Source organism: Balaenoptera borealis (genome assembly GCF_965194805.1).
Source record: "Balaenoptera borealis genome assembly, chromosome: 12".
Taxonomy (NCBI): domain Eukaryota; kingdom Metazoa; phylum Chordata; class Mammalia; order Artiodactyla; family Balaenopteridae; genus Balaenoptera; species Balaenoptera borealis.
In genome coordinates this window covers 53,820,751-53,842,272 of record NC_138869.1, presented here as the reverse complement: position 1 = coordinate 53,842,272, position 21,522 = coordinate 53,820,751, and the positions used below count along the sequence as shown (strand labels likewise).

General features: G+C 43.2%; 1 protein-coding gene across 4 annotated transcripts in view; it reads left to right on the top strand.

Moving 5' to 3' along the window:
- Positions 1–21,522, top strand: part of STAC (SH3 and cysteine rich domain) — a 108,272-nt gene that overhangs the window by 51,248 nt on the left and 35,502 nt on the right. For 3 of the 4 annotated variants that reach the window (XM_082348697.1, XM_082348699.1, XM_082348698.1), the window contains exons 3-6: positions 8,645–8,745; positions 10,271–10,352; positions 11,435–11,550; positions 14,727–14,805. In XM_082348697.1, the coding sequence (XP_082204823.1) occupies positions 8,645–8,745; positions 10,271–10,352; positions 11,435–11,550; positions 14,727–14,805 (378 nt within the window). The remainder of the gene's footprint in view (positions 1–8,644; positions 8,746–10,270; positions 10,353–11,434; positions 11,551–14,726; positions 14,806–21,522) is intronic. The other variant, XM_082348700.1, reaches the window with a different exon arrangement.

The following is a 21,522-nucleotide window of genomic DNA, read 5'->3' as shown; positions in this document are numbered from 1 at the left end:
TTGAGGATTGTTCTCTGTGCTATACAGTAGGTCCTTGCTGGTTGTCTTGTTTATATATAGTGATCTGTATATTTTAATTGCAAATTCCTAATTTATTCCTCTGCTGGCTCCCCTTTGGTAACCACAAATTTGCTTTCTATGTCTGTGAGTCTATTTCTGTTTTGTAAATAAGTTCATTTGTATCATTTTTTTAGATTCCACATATATGTGATAATCATAGGATATTTGTCTTTCTCTGTCTGGCTTCCTTCACTGAGTCTGATCATCTCTAGGTCCATCCATGTTACTGCAAATGGCATTATTTCATTCTTTTTTATGGCTGAGTAATATTCCATTGTGTGTGTGTGTGTGTGTGTGTGTGTGTGTGTGTGTGTGTGTGTGTGTATACCACATCTTCTTTATCCATTCATCTGTCAATGGACACTTAGGTTTTACTTCCATGTCTTGGCTATTGTAAATAGTGCTGCTGTGAACGTAGGGGTGCATGTGTCTTTTCCAATTATGTTTTTCTCTGGATATGTGCCCAGGAGTGGGATTGCAGGATCATATGGTAGCTCAATTTTTAGTTTTTTAAGGAACCTCCATACTGTTCTCCATAGCGGCTGTTACCAATTTACATTCCCACCAACAGTGTGGGAAGGTTCCTTTTTCTCCACATCCTCTCCAGCATTTATTATTTGTAGAGTTTTTCATGATAGCCATTCTGATCAGTGTGAGGTGATACCTCATTGTAGTTTTGATTTGCATTTCTCTAATAATTAACAATGTTGAGCATCTTTTAATCCCAGTGTCTTTCAAATGAGATTGAAAATAACAATACCTACTTCATGGAATTTACTGATAATTAAATACATTGATACAAGTGAATGTTCTTTGTGGATTATAAAACTCAAAAATTGTTCAGTATGATTAAAGCTATCTGTATGTATGAAAGGTTGAGATTAATAGCATGCCAAATTCCTCGGAAAGCACTTTGGAAATGGAGAGACGGGGTATAGCATAGATTGGCCAATCCATTCTTAGGAGAGCTGAGGATAAATACAAATTCTTGAGCCCTAAGCTAGAAGAACAATTCTGAAGAAAGCAAATGAGACTGTGAAAACTGCAGACCTCAGAGAAGAGGAGAAGACAGCAGCAGAGATTATTACTGAGGTCAGGGGTATTCCAGATGGTCATGAGAAAGTGATCATTCAGGAAGACATGTCTCAAAACTTCAAGCTACACACATGTAACAGAAGGAAAACTTGCTGGCCATGGTGTTAGGACGTGAACTGGTGACCCAGAGGGCAAAGGCTATGGACTCCAAACACAAAGCCCTGCGCCAACCCAACTCCTGTTGCTATTTTTGGAGCTCAGTGTGGGTGAGGGGCGGGAGAAGTAGGGAGAGTTTTTCCACTAGGAGTCAGAAACCGAAATAGGAAAGATCAACAGAAGCATTTATAAACAATGAATGCCATTAATTTTTTTAAGCTAGGAAGGAGTTGGAAAAGATGTAATGTGGCAGGGAGTGGGGAATATAGTCAGGGAAAGATGGCCCAGGGGTCTTCAAACCATCTTGTTCAATTGAACTCATAGTAGGGGACAGATAGCATGGGTTATTTTTCATCAAGTTCTCATGAGTAGAGTTCAACTGTGATGGGGAAAATGTTCCCGTTTTTTCCCCTTTATCAGAAAACTTTCTAACTATTGAGTGATTTCCGAAGTTTGGGGGCAGTTTAAGCTGTATTGCTCGAATTCTGAAGCTCACACTCTTTCTAGTACACCACACTATGAGGACAGGTCCAGATAGTTATCAGCATCTGCTTTGAGGAGGGTTTGAGGAATCAGTAGCAGAGATGGAAGGAGTGATTCCCAGAGTCGGCTTTCAGCCCCTTCCTAGGTCAGGCAGTCATCAGATGGAACAGTATTCTGGCCTGGATTGTAGGGTCAACCGGGAGCTTGGAGAGTTCTGGGTCCCAACAAACCAGGATGCAGTCACATTGGAACTTTGGCATGAAAAGCAAGACTGACCAGCTGGGAGCCCAGGCAGTAAAGATCTGCAGGCGACTAGAACCCCGTAGTCACGCACGCCTCCAGGAGCCAGGGGCCACAAGAAGGAACCTCACTCCTTCCACAGCATGAGTGGGGCAGAACCCCAGCATTCTCTCAGCCTGGGCGCTTCTCTGGCCCAGGTCTGAGTAGGCTGATCATTCCTCACGGACAGGAATGTTCTTTGTTCCAAGCCCTTTCCTGGCCACAGGAGTTCTAGAGGTGAATAAGCCATCACTCCAAGTCAAGGGCCTTTTGTGAAAGGGACCTGGAAACAGAGGAGAGTGTCAGTCCTGAGGTGATGGAAGCGGGGAGAGTGTGTGTGCAGGAGGCTTTGGAAAATCCTTAAAAGGGCTTCAAGAAAATGGGAAGCTGTTTAGCAACTGAGCAAGAAAGGCAGAGGAGGCAATGTGAGCAACGCTCAAGCGGCATGAGCCGGCCACCCTTGCCAGGAGCCACAAATGATCTGGTAAAACCAAGGAGTAGCTCAAGGTGGAGCATATTGAAAATGAAGCAAGGAGAGTCAGCAGAGGTCCCATCGGGGAGGGAATCCTACGGAATTCTGTTTCATTCCTTGCGTTAGTGTTTATTCAAAGGCAAATGGCCCATGAATAATGCTAGCTGCATTATAATGCCGGTTTTTATCACCCAGCGGAGGTTTTGTTAAGGCCTTTAGTTTAAAAATACTAACTCTGTCATCTTTACTACTGTTTGCATAGTCCCTAGCCCTTAAATGCCTCTGGTCTGCCCAGGCACTGAAAACACACCCTCCACTTTTGCTCTCATCTGTGGCTCTGAGGCCCTTCTGTGAGCCTGGCTTCTGGCCCTCCGAGGCTTTGCAGACTCTTGATGCAAGCGATCTCCTGATCCCTTGCAGTCTCCTCTCCCAGCCATGGCCTGTACTGCCAGAGGCTGAGGGGAATCCAGTAGCTAAACCGATAAGAACAGGGGCCTAGAACATCTTTGAACTATCTCATCTATATTTACCTTTGAATCATTTATATATATTTTATGTAATCCAAGAAATATTTATGAATCTATTTCTAGATATTCATATTTATAACGTATATATTATTTATTTCTAGATTTTTTAAAGTTTTTTTTCCCATATCATAGTAAGGTACCTTTCTTGTCTAATTTACATTAATTTTATCAAATAAATTGTAGGAGTGATGCCATGGTTGTACAATCTGGAAGCAAACTAATTATCAGTAACAATGTTAACTATTGTTCACCGCTGATTAAGTACCGTACTGATTACATTTCTTTTCTTACACATTTCTTTTTCTTATTTTTACCCATTCTCCATATTGTTCCTCTAGGTAAGTGATCTCAAGGGCAACAATTGTTTTATCTTTAACTCTGATACTATATGAAATTCAACCAAGAGGTAAGCAATGCCTCGATGGCAAAATCTTATCAAAATTAGTCTGGCCAATTGTTTTATAGATATCTGTAATCGATATCATTTCTTTTAAAAAGCCTGTCATCCAATGTAGTTGATTCAGCCATTTGCATTGAGAAAACCCCTTCAATATTTTCTCCTAACATCTATATATAAACTTCTTCATTCACTGGAGCTTCAACACTTGGTTTTCTATGGACAGCTCACTTATCCATAGTGGCAAATGATACCAGGCTCATAAAATGTCTCAGTGCCCAGCAGTTAATCAGTGTTGTATTGGTTTGCATTGATCCATTCCAAAATCCATCTCAATATCATAAGTCACATTCTTAACAATTTTCAACTGTAACTCATAGAACTATCTTCGATTTTCCTAGAAGTTCATATCCCAGGGAAGAACTGATGGTTTCTGTGAAGATCTGGCCCCATGTCTTCACTATATCTCCATATTCCAAGGACCACAGCATTCCAAGGGGCTGACTTGACCTGGTTTCCTGCAAGTTCAACTTTGCTTTTTGTCACAGTAGTACATGAGACTAGTTTAAAGGTGGTACTGATGGTACTGAAAATACTACAATGGAAACTGTCTCATCCTATAACCCAGACTCGCTTCTGAAAGGCAACCACTTTCATCCTTTTTAATTGTTGCTTCTGGCATTCATTTCAGTATTTCTAAATCCTGTGCTTCTACTACTATTTATTGATGAATCAAACATGTCTTGGCTTCCTGCTATAGAGGATGAGGATTCAGCTCTAACCCCTCCAGCAACCCCTGCTTGTTCACTTCTTCCTCACTCTCACTTTCCCACAAGAGTCACATCACAGTCTGCTGCTCCCTTGCTCTCTCATCTTCCCAAGTAGTTTTATCACAATTTTGTGTTAACTAGTCACTTTATACACTATTATGACCATTGCTCACTTCTGATTCTAGTATTGTACCATGATTACGTTTCTTTCCTTACACAGGTTTTATGTTGCTTCATACTGGAAATTGCCTTTTTCATTGCCTTGACTCTTCATGCACCTATAATTGTTTTTTTTTATATACTCTCATATATCTGTCTAATGCCATATCTATTATGATATCCAAATCTAAAAAAGCTCTATAAATGTTTAAGTTCCATTTTTTCCCAAGTCTACTGCCTCACTTCATCTGTGGCTCCTGTCTAGGGCTATTACTGTGTTGTCATATGGGCATATCATTTACCTGTCCTCTATGTTGTTCTTGTGTTGCACACTGAGTCTGATATTTTCCTCTTCCTTGATTTATTTCTTCATCTTTCTAAGGCACATTCTTCAGTAGTTTTCTAAGAAAGCGTGTATGGAAAGTTAAATATTTTTAACTCCTGAGGATCTGAATATGTGTTTATTCTGCCTTCATACTTGTTAGTAATTTGGCTGGGTATAAAATTCTAGGTTGGAAATTTTCTTCTTGCAGAATTTTGAAATTCCACAGTTTTTGAAGCTCCATGACTTTCTAGTTTCCAAGCTGCTATTGGGAAATCCAATCTTCCTCTCTTCTGCTAAATTGCTTACCACACCTTCAGTTGCTATCTTCCAAATGTATGTTGAACTTTCTTCTACTCTTGCCACTCCTCCCAGTAACTCTGTTATTTGGGCGTTTATACCATTTTTTTATTCTTGCTAATTTTAGTGGGGTTTTGGTATGAATAAGTGGGAAACTCCTGTTGCCAGTCCACCATATTTACTCAAAATCCAGTAATATCTTTATTTTTCCAAGTGTGTAAACCCATGCCATCCCCTTTGCATATATTATGATGCTATTACTATTAGCATCCCTGAGAGTAGTTAGTACTATTCCCATTTGATGATGAGACAGCTGAAGCTCCAAGAATGTTAGTAGTTTTCTTAAGTTTAAAGAGCCCACATGAGACAGATTCAAATTTAAAATCATGTTTTTCCCACCCTACTGAGGCATAACGGTCACATTCAGTGATGCCTTTGTGATGCAGATCAGTGGTGATAAAACAACTTAGATTATAGCTTCTCCATATCTTGCTACAGTAAACTAATGCCACTGCTGGGATGTAAATTATTCCTTTGAACTAGTCTCTGAGCCACAGAATACAAGCTTGCCTCTTCAATCACTTTTGTTATTCCATGGTAGAAATTGGAACACCTAAAACCAAATAATTGCCGGTGGTCTGACTCATACAGTGGAGTGTTTTAGAACAAGCAAGGAAAAGTGAAATTATGGTGTTCAGGTCTGAAGGAAAATATACCTTAATATATAATGGCTCTATTTCAGAGTCCAGCACACAATGAAATAACTTTCCTCTTTGAAGCTTTTACTTACATTCTCACATAAAGCACAAATAGCATTCTCTATTTGAAAACAAAAATTAAGTTACTGCCTTCAAAGTCCAGTCTTTTGAAGACATTGCAATCTTTCAGCTAAGTGGTTATTCTCAAAATGAAAAAGAGATTTTCCAACTAGTATTTATGAACAAGCACACATACCCAGTAATTTATGGTGTGTTTATATGTCACTTCGACTTTCTGTGTTTATAACAGCAGACACACTTTGTGTTAAATGTTGCCTTCGTGAAGGGAGTTTTCAGGTAATACCTCCTGAAGGGTTTCTAGGGCTTTGTCCAGTCAAGAGTTTTCCTGTTGCTTTTCTCAGCTGACTGTCAGGTTCTCATAGTCCCTATTTTATCATCTCATTATCCTCAACTGCATCCTCATGTAGGTTAAACAAGCCAAATAAAAGGAGGAAATGTTTGGGTCAAGCAGGGAAAGAGTGAAACTAAGCAGGACCTCCTCTGACCTGAGGCAAGTCATTCTACTGCTTGGACCCTCAGGCTTCTCGTCTGTGAAATAAAATCATACACATACACCATTGTAAAGCAATTATACTCCAATAAAGATGTTAAAAAAATAATATAAAATAAAATCATACACATAGATGATCTCCAAGTCCTCTTTCAGCTCTTGAATGCCATTCCTACACCATCGATGAAATCAACTTAAATTAATTATCTAAATCAGTCACCACTGATTTCATTGTGTGTGTGACTGACTACAAAAGAATTCGTTCATTAATTTCTTTAATACATATTTATTGGGCATCATACCCAGAGCTGGGTATACAATAGCAAATGGACAGACTCAGTCCTTAGCCTCATTGAGTTCATAGTCCAGAGGAAAAGACAAAAACGACTCTCAAATAAATAAAAACTGTGATAAATCCTGTGAAAGATAATAACAGAGCGCTGTGAAAAGACTAACAGGAAAAAGAGATAATTTAGAGTGGAGGAGGGGGAATGTTCCCAAGAAGGCCTCATTGAAGAAGTGACAAGCGGCCCTAAGGATGAGGACAGTGAAACAAGTGAGGAGCTACAGACAAGCATTGCAGGCACACAGGGCAGCATGTGTAAAGACCCTGAGGGATTCAAGAGCTCATGCATTTAAGGAACTTGAAGAAGGTCATGTGGCTAGACCCTGGTGAGCAAGAGGGGTCGGCCTGAGACAAAGTTAGAAATGGGCTCCCACCAAATCATACAAAGTCTCGCCACCATGGTGAGCATTTTGTATAACATCAGAAAAGCAGGGAGAACCTACCGAGAGACCATTAAGTAGGAGGTTCTACACACAGTGGAGGAAGGCAAAAATGGATAAGGCAATTCAGTCAGGAATTGGTCTGGACAAGGCGTGGTGATGGTTTGGAGGAGGCAGTGGTGGAGAAGAGGGTGGATTTTATGTGTGTTGGGCTGTCCTCGCTTTGTGTCTGTGGTCAGCTATGATATACCGGGAGACCTGTGACCTCATGTGTCAGGGCCTATGGACATATTAATTCCTACTGAGGGAGGCTCGTTGCCTTTCCAGCTGGTCTTCTTGGGCAGCATTCCACGTGATCCATGGAAAGTATTCACACATCCTTTTGCTGACAAGCTTTTAAGGTGCGGGCCTTGCCTATATGGCTGTTTCTCCTTGGTAGGCTGGCAGGACCACTGGTCACCCATATCCCTCACCTACACGCTCCCATGGGTGTGGCCACAGCCTTGTGTCCAAATCTCCTCAAAATCCCTCTCAGTAGGAGGAGACTGAGAAGAGAAGAAAGCACCTCCTTCTTCTCATTATGTAGAGAAGCATAGTTTTAGGGATAAAACTAATAGTGCCTCAACAACTCTACAAAGAAATTCTCCCTCCAGTCTCCCACCTCCCTTCTGCTTTTCCAATAGGCTTGATTTGCTTGGTCACCTAAGCGCTGTGAAATCCATTTTGGCGCCTCATTTTTAAGACCTCCTTGGAAGCCTACTACCTCCTTTTCATAAGTCAGAGTAGATGGCACCTCTTGTCCTGTATCCTCTGTCCTGGAGTCAGTGGAGACAGAAGACATCCCATTTTAACATCCTCTCTTCGCCTCCATCCAGCCACTTTCTAAAACAACAAATGAGGTGCCCAGCACCACTCCCGTCTTCCTGAAGCTCCCACATCCCGCCCTCTGGTCTGTCCTCCCGATGCCTCTCCAGTGCTGCTGCCTTGGGCCTTGGTACAGGCCAAGATTTTGGACACAGTGGCCAGGATGACTCTCTGCCTCTCCTCCCTCCTCTGCTTTCTTTCTTCTCACCCGTTATGGCACCCTGTCCCAGGACACTAAGTGACTCACTGCAGGGGTAGTTTCACTACCCCCCACCTCCTCTTCCTTTTCCCCCAGGCAGGGGCTGGTGTCTGATCGAGCCCTCTATCCCCCACTTTAGACCATCATCAGCCCCACTTTCACACAGACCACGCTGTTGCCCCTTTATTGGTCATTTTCCAGAGAGTTTGCCCAATAGTTCAGACTGTGTGATGGGAATTCAGGTAAAAATGGGTAGAATTTCAGGACTTGGACGACTCAGCAAGATACACAGAAGAGCAGAAATGTGATCCATATGAAGAGCAAAGAAAGTGGGATTTGCGAGCTTGAATTGAGTGAGCAATGAAAGCAGAGGAGGTTGAGATTGTCTGGAGGAATAAACAGGAAAGGGGCAGAAGGAAACCAGAGCTGATACTTTGGGTAGAAAATATGGAAGAAGGTAAAAGAATCTTCTGTAATATTTTGTCCATTTTTAAATGTTCATATAAACATCACAGGAAAGAGGAATTAGCTGGGTTATGGGAATGGCCACTTTTTCAGTGATTTCATACAAGTTGCCAGGGAAGAGTAGGTTGTATCCTAACCAAAGCTCACCATGTATCTGACAGGAACAAATGCTAAGCATGGACTGCGCTGCAAGGCCTGTAAGATGAGTGTCCACCACAAGTGCATGGACGGCCTGGCACCCCAGCGGTGCATGGGCAAGCTGGTAAGGGCTGGTGCCCGGAGTGTGCCCCGGAACCGCTGCTCAGGGCCCCTGCCTGCCCGATGAGATCACTCCATTCAAAATATTTCACGGCAGCACCCTGAGAACTGGACACCGGGAAGGTACCCCCCACGTCTCTGGCTGGACAACTTGGCTTCCTAGTTGGCATAAAGATTGAGCAAGGAGGAGCTTTGTCAACTTAGGAGATGCATGTTGCACGTGTGGAAAGGGCTCAGTGTCCTTCATAGAGTGGACAACTTGTCCTGGGTCGGCACTTTCCCGGTTTTAGCATTGGGACTGTCCAGGTTTTGCAAGTAAAAAGCGGGCATCCCAGGAGCCCCCTCAGCCCCAGCTTAATTGTCTGACAGCTCAGTGCGTATCAAGAATGGTATAGAGATGAACCGCCCCACAGAAGTGGAGAGAGTAGTAAACATCTTTACCACTGTAACAGATCATGGTGGCCAAACCAAGGGCTGGGGGCTCAGCCTGGCCCATTCTGGGCTGATTGTCGCATCTCAGGGATGGACTTCAATACTGGTGCCACACAATGATAAAAAAGCCACCCAGAACACTTTTGAGAATAGTTGAAACTAAGATGGCCAAAGAATTATAGAAGGGACCAAGAATGTCTACCCTAGACATACTTAGGGCATGACAGCTGTCTTCAGAAAAATTTAAGATCTGTCACACAGAATTCTGTCATCCTCTGTGGCTTCAGGGAAAAGGCCTAGGATCAGTAGGTTCCAAGTCTTAACCATCAGAGATCACGTCACCAAAGACCTGCCTCCAGGATTAGTGAGAGTTCCTGCTATCCACATCCCCAGCAGTGTTCACAGGAGGATACCACTTGCTAGGAACATTGGAAGGGATTCTGGAATTCTAGTAGGGGTGGGACCCTTAAGTTCCCTTCTAACACTGGGGTACAGTAAGTCAGGATTCTTAGAGAGTTCATCTCCGTACTCTGATTGGCAGTGTCCTCTTCTCCAAAACCCCTGCCTCACGTGCTCCCCTCCTCCTCCTCCCATGGTGATTCCCACAAGCCAAGGCAGAAACCATGGATGAGAAGTCAGAAAAACAGAACGGAATCTAGAACACAAAGCTCTGCATAGAGCTCATCAGACATACAAGGGACTTCAGGTCTACCTGTGAGGTCTGCTTGCCCATGCCGAGGCCTTTTAATGATGTTAATAAACCACGTGGTGAAATAACACACAATGGTCCATTTGTATCCTGGGAAATAATGAGGAGCCCAACATAAAGGAGGCTGCAATGTGCACCTGCAGAGGAGAAGCAGGATGGGGGAGGGCAGGGCTGGGGGCTTGCTTTCTGGAGGGAGTGGAGCTTGCTTATTGACACCTGTACCTCCCAACCCGACCCCAGGGATAAATTATAGGACATGTCAGCGTCTTAAAGGGAGACAGGGAGGCACCCCTAGAGGAACCAACTGGTTTCATTTTTAGAGTTCTCGTGGGGTTTTCTCCATCTCATCAGTAACATTGAGCCCTTCTCTTTCTCATTCTGTCTCCAGCCAAAGGGGTTTCGGCGTTACTACAGCTCCCCCTTGCTCATTCATGAACAGTTTGGATGCATTAAAGAAGTTATGCCCATTGGTGAGTTGGGACCCGGTGGGCTGAGCTGGGTTTGGAGCAGTGACGTCAGAGCTGATGGCTGCTCTTCTCCCAGGTCCCGGTGCTGCCGTACCAGTGGGGGGCCAGGGGGTGGCATTCGTTTGGTGGCTAATTGGGTTATGGTTGTTTGTTTTGCTGGAGGGGAAACTTAAGGTGAACCAAATTCTCCAGAAATTTTTGTCCTCTCCCTGATGAAGCTTCAAAGAACCCAGGTCCCAAAGGCCATCAGCAGCATGGCAGAGTGGAAGGAGCATGGAGCCTGGCATCCCATAGACCTGGGTCAAAGCCCAGCTCCTCCATTGGCCAACTGTGTGTCTGAACAAGCTACTCAACCTGCTGGACCCTATACAATGAAAACAGCAATGGCTGCTTTGCATAATTTTTTGTAGAAAATAGGTATACATTATAAACCAATGCTTGGAAGGAGCTTACTGAATATTGTTTATTCTTTCATGAGGAAAAAATGTCTAATATTTTTAGGTATTTCTGGCTTGAATATATTCCTCAACAATATCTTTCAGTTCCATTGCTTCTCCCTTTCTGAAAATCTCTACATTTATGTTTGCCTTTTGGTGGGGGCAGGGGGAGGAACTTTTAAACTAGAAATTTACAAACTAGAAAGCTTTTAATTAGAAACTCCAGGAAGCCTGGTAATGTCCAAGTCTTTCAAAACGGTTGCCTCCTACTGCAAACTTTGTGTCACGAGACTTCGTACCTTGGTGAGCAGGGCCTTTCACTAGAGGAAATAAAGCTGGTCTCTGGGAAGAACCTGGGCACTGGAGTCCTGCGGGTGGATAACAAAGAGGAAAGCCAGTCAATCAGCAAAGGTTTGGGAGCACAGAGGGCTGAGTGCAGTGGAGGGACCTGGGAAATGGGCACAGGTCGTGGGGCAGCTTGTGAGGAAGCTTGACCACAAAAGCCCCATTTTCCCAGGGGTAAGAGGGTCTCTTGTGCAGGACCTACTCTTCGATGCCGTTAACCCAGGAGGTATGATAGGTGGTTGTCTATCCCGACCGTGATATGAGGAAACCCGTCTCTCAGGTGAGCTTTCTCTTCTGCTGCAGCCTGCGGCAATAAGGTGGACCCTGTCTATGAGACCCTCCGCTTCGGCACCTCCCTGGCCCAGAGAACCAAGAAGGGCAGCTCTGGCAGCGGCTCCAATTCGCCTCACGGAACCTCGGTAATTGTCCTCTTCCTCCCTCGGGCACCGTGCAGTGTGGGTCCCACCTAAATGCATCAGGCGGGGGGAGTCTCTTGGGGGTCAGGCAGCCTTTAAAGGGAGCTCCAAGTGCCTTTGGGCCACTAAAGGTTAACCTTCTGGGGCCAACCCCCAGAGATCCTTTTACTTTCCTCCTAAAGACCACGCTCCTGGCCTCAGGCTCGTTGACTCTCTCTCCCTCCCCCTCCCACCACTACTAGCTTATCCGCCCGACACATAGAAAGGTTCGACCCAAACAAGGGGCAGAAGCAGAGAAGTCCCAGCTGTGTCCAGTTCTCCTTCCAGCTACATCCCAGTTCAAGAATACAGCCATTTCTCACATTTTCTCAGTCCTGTCTCTCTAAGGCAAGGTGCACCCTTGGATTTCTTTCACACAAACACTGCCCTCCCCGGGGAGAGGGCGGGGAATGGAGGGGGGGGCTTCCCTCCATGGGACACACACCCTCCCAAGCACCTCTCTCCTATGTTTTACCTGATCTAAAATGAGTGTTGTGTGCATCTCTGTGGCCTGGTGTCATCATCCTCTCTCTGGCTGTCCCAACCAGAATTTCTATGAATGCCCCAAGATGCCACACAACTCTGTAGCAGAGAGAAGGCTCCCCAGAGATGGGCCTGACCTGCCCGCCTGAGCAGCGATGTCTGCTGCTGCGGTTCTGAGCTCTCGCTCGTCACAGCAGGGAGACATCCTGAGAAACACTCCGCGGGAGACAGTGAACGTTTTCGCCTCCACATTTGTGACTGATGCTACGAGCAGAAAGACCGTCACAGGCATAACTGAGGGATGTCCAGGCTGCTTTCGTGTCTAAAACAGCTTTATCTCTAGCAATGTCTCGACCCTACAGACTGGTTTTAGGGGCAAAAAGCATAGTTTGTTCAATGTCAGTAACGTGTTCGTTCATCATATTCCACTTATACTTCCTGGCACTGGTTCCATCAGTAAATATTTCTCGGAATTTTGCTCTGTGAAGGCTTTGTTCTGAGAGCTGCAGGGAGACAAAGACAAATCAAATTGTACTTAAATATCTGTCACTTCACTGTTTCCCCAGAGTCCAACTTGCCTCAGTGGAAGCAAACAGAAACAATTGATTGCTACTTTAACATGACTTTGCTTCCTTCCTGCAGGGTAGGTAGTAATGAACTTCAGCCTCTTGCCATCCTAGCAGTATTGTTATATCCTAAAGCGAACATATCCCCACATAGCAAAGGTTTATTTTCTTCCAGGGCTGTAGAGGCATTTGCTTTACATTGTTGGGAAGTTGCCGCCTGGCTGTTTCTAAATCGTTAGGTCTCCTCTCAAGTGCTTTCAAATGTTCTAGAATAGAGAAGGCTTGACGGCTTTGGGAAGATCAGCAGAAACCAAATTTGAAAACTTCCTAGGAGTTGATTAGCTAGTTTAGGAATAATCTTCAGTTTTGTAAGATTAAATTAACATAATAATAGCACCTTCTATTCAGAAATAGTGAGCTTCAGAGGAACAGGGTACAAGTGACTTAGAGACCCTGTGACATTTTTTTTTTCTTCTTTCTGATGTGTCATGAAAGGAAGAATGGCTGAAATAAATCTTAAAGCTAAATTGTAAGAAGAAATCAGTCTCAGGAAGGTGGTACTAAAGTACTCTAGAGCTGATGAGGAGAGTTAGGAAGGCAAACTTGTTCCTCTCTAGTAAGATATAAATAAATTGTTTTACAAATATGACTCTCCTCTAAGGCCCCCTAAATTCCTCTTTTAAAGAGACGAGAGATGCACAGATAGAAGTAGGGCATCTGACCCTTTGAAAGAGGCGATCTGTGGTGTAAATGTTTAATGACCAACGAGGGCTGGACCCCGATTTGTAGCATTTGACAATTTCCATGGTGTAAATACTCCCACTGTGGCCAATTTCAAGCTTACCAGTGTGATGACCCTAAAGGCTCTCACCAGCTCATGTGAGCTAGTCCAGCTATACTGCTGGGTGAAGCACAGTGCTAAAGAGATGAACCTAGAGAATGTTATACTCAGTGAAATAAGTCAGACAGAGAAAGACAAGTACTGTCTGATATCACTTATACGTGGAATCTAAAAAATAATACAAATGACAGATATGCAAAACAGAAACAGACTCACAGATATAGAAAATAAATTTATGGTTCCAAAAGGGGAAAGGGAAGGGGAGAGGGACAAATTAGGCATATGGGATCAACAGATACAAACTACTATACATAAAATAGATAAGCTGTAAGGATTTACTGTATAGCACAGGGAATTATAGCCATTATCTTGAAATAACTTTAATGGAGTACAATCTGCAAAGTACTGAATTCTTATGCTGTACACCTGAAACTAACATAATATTGTAAATCAACTATACTTTAAAAGAAAAAAAGAGCATGGGCTCTGGAGACAGCACCAGGGGTTCAAACTCCAGCTCCACCACTTACGAGCTCTGAGACCTCAAGTTGAGTTCTTGATTGTCTCTGGGCTTCAGATTCCTATCTGAAAAATAGGCCTATCAGAGGATTATTGTGAAGCATAAATGAGATGATTCATATAAAGTATGTAAAAACAGCACGTGATAGATGATTGGTAACAATTAGCTATTTAGAGTGCTGCTTTATTACTGTTGTTATTTCTGTAACCTAAATTATAACTATGACTTCTCTTATACACAAGAAAGGGCAGAATTTGTTATTACAAAAACAATTACTTTTCACAGCAATGGAAACAGCATTTAACTCATACCTAAGTAATGCATCCCTCAGTAGTGCATCTTGTTCTCTATAATTGATATTTAACACTCACCTAGAAAGAGCTGTAGTTCTACTGACCATTTTAAGTGACAGGGTGTGGGCAGGAATTCTGATTTCTCTCTGTCGTCTCTTCCTGGGAAATAGCCTAACTGTGGCCTGTGCATATAGGCACTCATTCACCTGTCATGTGCCAACCCCTGAGCCTGCTCTGGACACTGGGAGGGAGGGACAGTGCCTGTAAGACAACACACAGCCTCTCTGAAGTTAACCAAACAGACAGAAGAGCAATGATGCGATTCTTAAGACAGTGTCATGTAAATTCCACCTTAGCTCTTCTACTGGTATCACAGTCTCTGCTCAGTCGGCCCCTGAAATGACATTGCTCATTCCACGCTGTTCCCTCTTTTCAAGATTTCAGATCTTGTGGAGGTTCCTGAAGAGGCTGACGGGCCAGCAGGCGTGTATGGCCTACGGAAACGCAGCAACAGCGGTAAGTGGGGTGTGTGGGGATCTAGCACCGCCCAGCACAAACAGGAATCACATCCGTCATCCAGGTCAGCAGGCAGGCACACCTGACTTCCAGGCTCCTCTCTCTGCCAGCTCTGGAATTCAATCTGGGCAAGTGTTTGATATTCTGGAGGGAAACCGGACATAATCACTGGTGGATTTCAGTGATTTGACTCTAACATTCCCTAAGTTCTGTCTTCTGAGTTCTCATGCCCTAAGGACATAGCGGTCCTTCCAGGCCTTTCTGTTAACACGTCACTTCCCCCACTGACCTACACTGGATAACAAAGCATCCCAGAGAGAGCCACTCCATCCTACACCGGAAGTACTCCAGGTGAGGGGTGGTGCCGGGGAGTGTGGGCCTCACCTTGGCTCCTCCCCAGCAGAGATAACTGAGACTGAAAAACTGATCTGCACAATCTAGCCAGACATTCTTTATTAATATCGTTTAGTTTTCTAATAGCATAAGCCCTTCTTATAATAATTTCTAGAATACTTATTAGATGCTGACTACATGCTATTGCTTGCTAACATTGAGAAAGAACCTCTTCTTAAACCAGAACTTAAAGAAACATAACCAGCACCTTATGCCTGAATCTTGATGAGCCTCTTGATGTCAACAACTACTTAATTTCCACTCATTTATCCAAAAACTAATTATGAAGTATTTACTACCAGCAGCAAAACTACATAGGTCACAAAGCTGTCCTCGGGTCACTCATAACCCAGCACGGTTGCAGGTCCTGACCTGCGTTGTTACCTTGGGCTGAATGCATTCTCCTGGCAGAAGTTATCCCTCGAAGCTCTAATACCCGCAGGTGAAGCACCAGGGATGCACCACCTTGGACAGATTTTCCACTTGACTGAGTGTCCCTGCCATTTCCAGACTGGAAGCAGGACTTCTGCATCAAATACCCCATAGCTTCTTTGTCAGCTGCTGTCTTACAAGGTATCACTTCACTTCCTTAGCTCTAGGAATCCATTCATTCTCTTCTCTAGTTAAGATGGGGCCTCTGCGATTCCCTCAGGCAGCGCCCCATGACCCTCCTTTCTAATAAGCGTCAGCGTCCATTAGGGCCCCTTTTGCCAAGCCCACCCAGCTGCTAAAGCACACTGCTAGGGTAAGAAGTCTTTGGCATCAAATGGGGAGAACAATACTTTCAGATCAGTGCAGACATCCGTCAAGCACTTAGCAGTGCCATTAGAAAGACAAATCAGAGAGTGCCAGCTGCCAGAGGACCTCGTGGCAGAGCAGTAACCCTGCAGGACCTCCCAGCCCACTTCTGTCCAGCATTGCAGATCCAGCAACTGAATTTGGTGAGCAACCCTGGAGTTTGTCAGTATCTTAGGGCCAAACTCACCAGAGGCTGGAATGTAAGCCAGAGCTGCATTTCAGTGCTGCAAGTCTGTCAGCTCTTCTGTCCCCTGAGTCTGAGTTCTGCCTGCCTTCTTCCCCTGACACTTCTCACCAAATCGCAGGGGGCATCCTCATCATTAATTGCACTGGACATATTTGGTCCTTGGCCCCTCCTTGCTGTGGAGGTAGATGCTGGACTTCACTTAGTGATCATGTGGTCTTCAAGAGACCTAGCCTCTCTCTGCTTCAGTCACCTCACCTCTAAAATGAGCATAATAATAACACAAATCCATAGGGTGTTGTGATCTTTAAATGAGATAACAAAGGTAAATGCTATCTATACACTGATGACTCTGAAACTTCATTCCTAGCATTAGGCCTCTTTGCTGCCTCTGGATGCCTGTAGCCTACTGGAAATGGCCATCTGAATGGAGAGCAGGCATCTTCAAGTTAACACACCCAAATGGACTCTTGATTCCCTCACTCACCCCCCACCCCCGCCTACCAAAACCAGCTCTTCCTCAGTTGCTCCTGCTTAGTTGTAGGAACGCCATTTTCCTAGATGATCAGGCCAAGACTTGTGGCATCAGCCTTGACACCCTTCTTCTCACACCTCTTATCCAATCTGTTGGCAGATCTTATCTGCTGCTCTTCAAAATCACACCCAGCATGGGCCCACATCTTCCCTCTCTGCCTCCACCATCCTGGTCCAGCTTTATGGATGCTGTCACCCATTCCTCAGTAGCTGAGGTCTCTTTTTGCCCTGGGGATTTCTTTACTCAAAAATGGTCTTCTTAGGGTTTTATAATGTGAGCAGCTGTATTTAGGGATCGTCAGTGTGAAGCACCATTGCTATTAATGAAGTCATCGTCAGGTCACGAAGTGTCAGAGATGCAGCCTAGAGCCTCACTAATCTACATGTGGCCCATGGCCCAGCGGTCTGGGCAGAACTTGAGAGCCCATTAGAAATGCAGAATCTCAGGCTGCCCCAGACCTGAAAAATCAGAATTTCCATATAGACCTGTGATTCATATGCTTGTTAACATTTGAGAAGCCAGATTAGAGGCCATTTAGTCTAACCCCTCTCCTCCAATATACACACACAAACAGGGACACACAGACATACACACACAACAAATACTGGATAGATAAGGAAATTGAGACGTGGAGTAATACACTCAAGGACACAAAGTTGATGATTTGCTGTCTCTTTCATGTTAAGGGGCATTTTCACAGTCTTATTCAAAGAAATCTGTTGAAAGAACTTAGCAAGTGATAAACCTCTAAAAAGCTTTGGAGATCTATTAGCTATTCCTTTGATCAGCAGTAGCTTTCTTCATGTGCACTCTTAGAAGCGAGAGGGATTAATTATGCATCAGCTTGCTTCAAAACGTGTTCCCTTGATTTGGATTTAATGCTCTGTCCATGTAGTTTGAGAAACAACATAGAGAAAACACCCTGCTTATACAGTCCAAGTTCCCACTCGTCTTCTCACAGCCTTGGCAAGGAGATCTTCCGGTTCTGCTTTACTTGTTTCATGTATGTTCTAAAATGTACATAGGGCACACAGGTATTATTTCTGCCAGCCAGATGTTATGTTAAAATCCTTGAGAAATATTTCCAAGGCCACCTCAGAAGAAGGTACAATTCATACTCATGTCTTTAGTGTTAAGAGTGCAGTCTCTGCTTTCTCTCTTATAAAAGCTCTTGGGTAGATCTGAGTGTTTCTGGTTGTTGTTTTCAACGCTATTCCTGGGTGGATCAGAAATATACATGGGCAAATTTGTTGGTCTTCACCTTTGGCTTAACTGCCAGAAACTCCACTGGAAGCAAGGTCATGAGCAGAGAGAGAAGCATCTATCTAATACATAGCCTCAAAATGAGAAAAACTCAAGGAGAAATTGACAGAACTATTAGGAAATTGGCATCGCGCTTCATAATGAGAGATTTTAACACTCCTCTCAGTCACTGGCAAATCAGATAAACAAAAAGATTCAGTACAGACGTGGAGGATCTGAGGATGCACTTGACAATCCAAATCTAATTGACTTTAAAAGGATGCTCCAAAAGAATATATATCTGAATCACTTGGCTGTACACCTGAAACTAACACAATATTGTAAACCAACTATACTTCAATTAAAAAATAAGATAATAAAAAATTAAATTAAAATTAAAAGGACACTCCATCTAACAAATGGGAAATTCACATTCTTCTTAAGAATGTATGGAACTATTATAAAAATTGGTGAGACTTCCCTGACAGTCCAGTGGTTAAGACTCCGCACTTCCACTGCAGGGGGCGTGGGTTCAGTCCCTGGTCAGGGAACTGAGATCCTGTATGCCACACAATGCAGCAAAAAAATAAATAAAATTGCTCACCTACTGGACCATAATGCAAGCTTCACACATTTCACAGAATTAATATGATACAGAACACATTTTTCTGACTACAATGCAAACAAGATAGAAATCAATATTCAAAATATAACTAGGAAAACCCATACTTTAGGAAATTAAAAACATATTTTTAAAAAGCTCATATGTCAAAAAAAGTCATAATGAAAATTGAAATATATTTAAAACTGAATAATAATGAAAACACACCTATCACAACTTGTGGAATGCAGCTAAAATTGTGCCTAGAGTATTTAGCGCTAAAATTATTCCACTAAAAAATAAAAGCTGAAAAGTAATAATCTAAGCATCATATTCAAGAGGTCAGAAAAAGAAATAGAACAAACCCAAAGAATGCAGAAGGAAGGCATTAATAAAGACAAGAGAAGAAATTATTAAATGACACAGGTAGGTCAATAAATTCTAAGAACAGTTCTTTAAAAAAATAAAATTTACAATCACTAATAATTTTTTAAGTATAAGAGAGAGAGAGATGAAACAAAAAGTAATAAAAAAGGAGGAATGTAACAGAGTTTGACAAGAAAGAATCTTATGACCAACTTCACACCAATACATTTAAAACTGTTTTTAAATGGACAGATGCCAAGAAACTTATCAATGACCAAAGTCTGACTCAAGAGGAAATAGAAATACATAGAGAACTTGACTTTGCTTCCAATTATGGTGGAAACAATCAATATTTTAAGATTTTGCACAACAAAAATACCAGGCCCAGACAACTTTATAAATAAACTCTACCAAACATTTTTTTTTAAATAAATTTATTTATTTTTGGCTGCTTTGGGTCTTCGTTGCTGTGCGCAGGCTTTCTCTAGTTGCGGTGAGCGGGGGCTACTCTTCGTTGCGGTGCACGGGCTTCTCATTGTGGTGGCTTCTCTTGTTGCAGAGCACAGGTTCTAGGCACGCGGGCGTCCGTAGTTGTGGCACGTGGGCTCAGTAGTTGTGGCTCACTGGCTCTAGAGCGCAGGCTCAGTAGTTGTGGTGAACGGGCTTAGTTGCTCAGCAGCATGTGGGATCTTCCCAGACCAGGGCTCAAACCCGTGTCCCCTGCATTGGCAGGCGGATCCCTAACCACAGCACCACCAGGGAAGTCCCTCCTTAAATGTTGGGTAGAGGGACTTCCCTGCGCCACAACTACTGAGCTGGAGCTCTAGAGCAAGAGCCACAACTACTGAAGACCGCGCGCCTAGAGCCCGTGCTCGGCAACAAAGAGAAGCCACCGCAATGAGAAGCCCGCACACAGCGACGAAGAGTAGCCCCCGCTCGCCACAACTAGAGAAAGCCCACACGCAGCAATGAAGAACCAATGCAGCCAAAAATAAACAAACAAATAAATAAATTTATTTAAAGAAGAACATTTGGGCTTCCCTGGTGGCACAGTGGTTAAGAATCCGCCTGCCAATGCAGGAGACACAGGTTCGAGCCCTGGCCCGGGAAGATCCCACATGCCGTGGAGCAATTAAGCCCGTGTGCCACAACTACTGAGCCTGCACTCTAGAGCCCACGAGCCACAACTACTGAGCCCGCGTGCCACAACTACTGAAGCCTGTGTGCCTAGAGCCCATGCTCCACAACAAGAGAAGCCAGTGCAATGAGAAGCATGCAGCAACGAAGACCCAACACAGCCAAAAATAAATAAATAAATAAATAAATTTTTTTTAAAAAAATAAATAAATAAAGAAGAACATTTAGGGAAGGTAAGATTTTCGGATTACATAAGCTCTTTCAGGACAACAGGAGGTGCACGGGAGCACGGGCAGCAGCATTCTCTAACTTAATTTATGGGACTGGTGTAATACCTCAAAATCAAAGGAAGACAGCCCGAGACAGAAAATCGCTGGCTAGTCCCCCTCATGAATATGGATGCAGAAATCTGAAACAAAATCATCTTAGTGCACTGAATCCAATAATGCATTTTCGAAAAGCAGTGCATAATTACCAAGTTGAACTTGTTCCGGGGATGCAAATGTGAGTCAATGTCAAATAAGCTGATAATGTAACTTGTACATGACCAGGTTAAAGAAGAAAAACCAAATCATCATCTCGAGGCAGACATGGGCCTCCCAGGACTGCAAAGTAAAAAAGAAAAGACGGAATATAGAAAAGGAAAAGAGGAAAGCTCTTTGGGGACTAGCAAAAACTAAAGATTCATTTTGCATCTGTAACATAAGAAAATATGCCTGTGTAATGCACGTAGATTTTGAATGTGTCCATGGTGAAATCAATGGCCAAATTATTTTTAATGAAATGAATTAAAAGTACCAAACATAAAAGGTGTCTGATACATTTTTTTGGTAAAATAGTTACCTTTCTTTATGCCTTTCCCCTCAAATCAAAGTCTTAGAAATAGCCAGGAGGAATGGGTTTTTTAAAAAATCATTTTTTTTTTTGACAGTGTTACAGTTCTGTTTGCAACCATATAGCTGAAAACACATTGGGAGTCACTTCAAATAATTTTCAGCATAGTTCACAAAATGATACACATTTTTGTGATGGCTAATAGATAGTCAATGAAAAGCTAAAATAATGTGAAATTACAAAATTATAAAATCAGTCAAACTGAATATTGCATATGTAGTCCCCCTTTTAGATCAATCAAGAATTTTCTAAGATGCTCTTCCCATGTTTCCATTCAGACATTCAGTGTTCTTTAAATGTATCCAGTTTTATACTTATGGAATCCAATTATGCCAAGATTTCAGGTAATCACTTAAAACCAGAGAAAATTGTTGCTCGTCTCTACTCTTTTTAAACCGGGAAGTTGCGTAGCCAAATATTGAGGCAGACAAGGCCCTTCATTTTCCTACAAAGCAGAGCGCCTCCAGTGACTGCATATTGGCTTCCTAGGGATAATGGAATTGCACCCACAGGCTCTGGAACTATAAACCATGGGCAACAGATGTTTGCTAAGCATCAGTACATTTA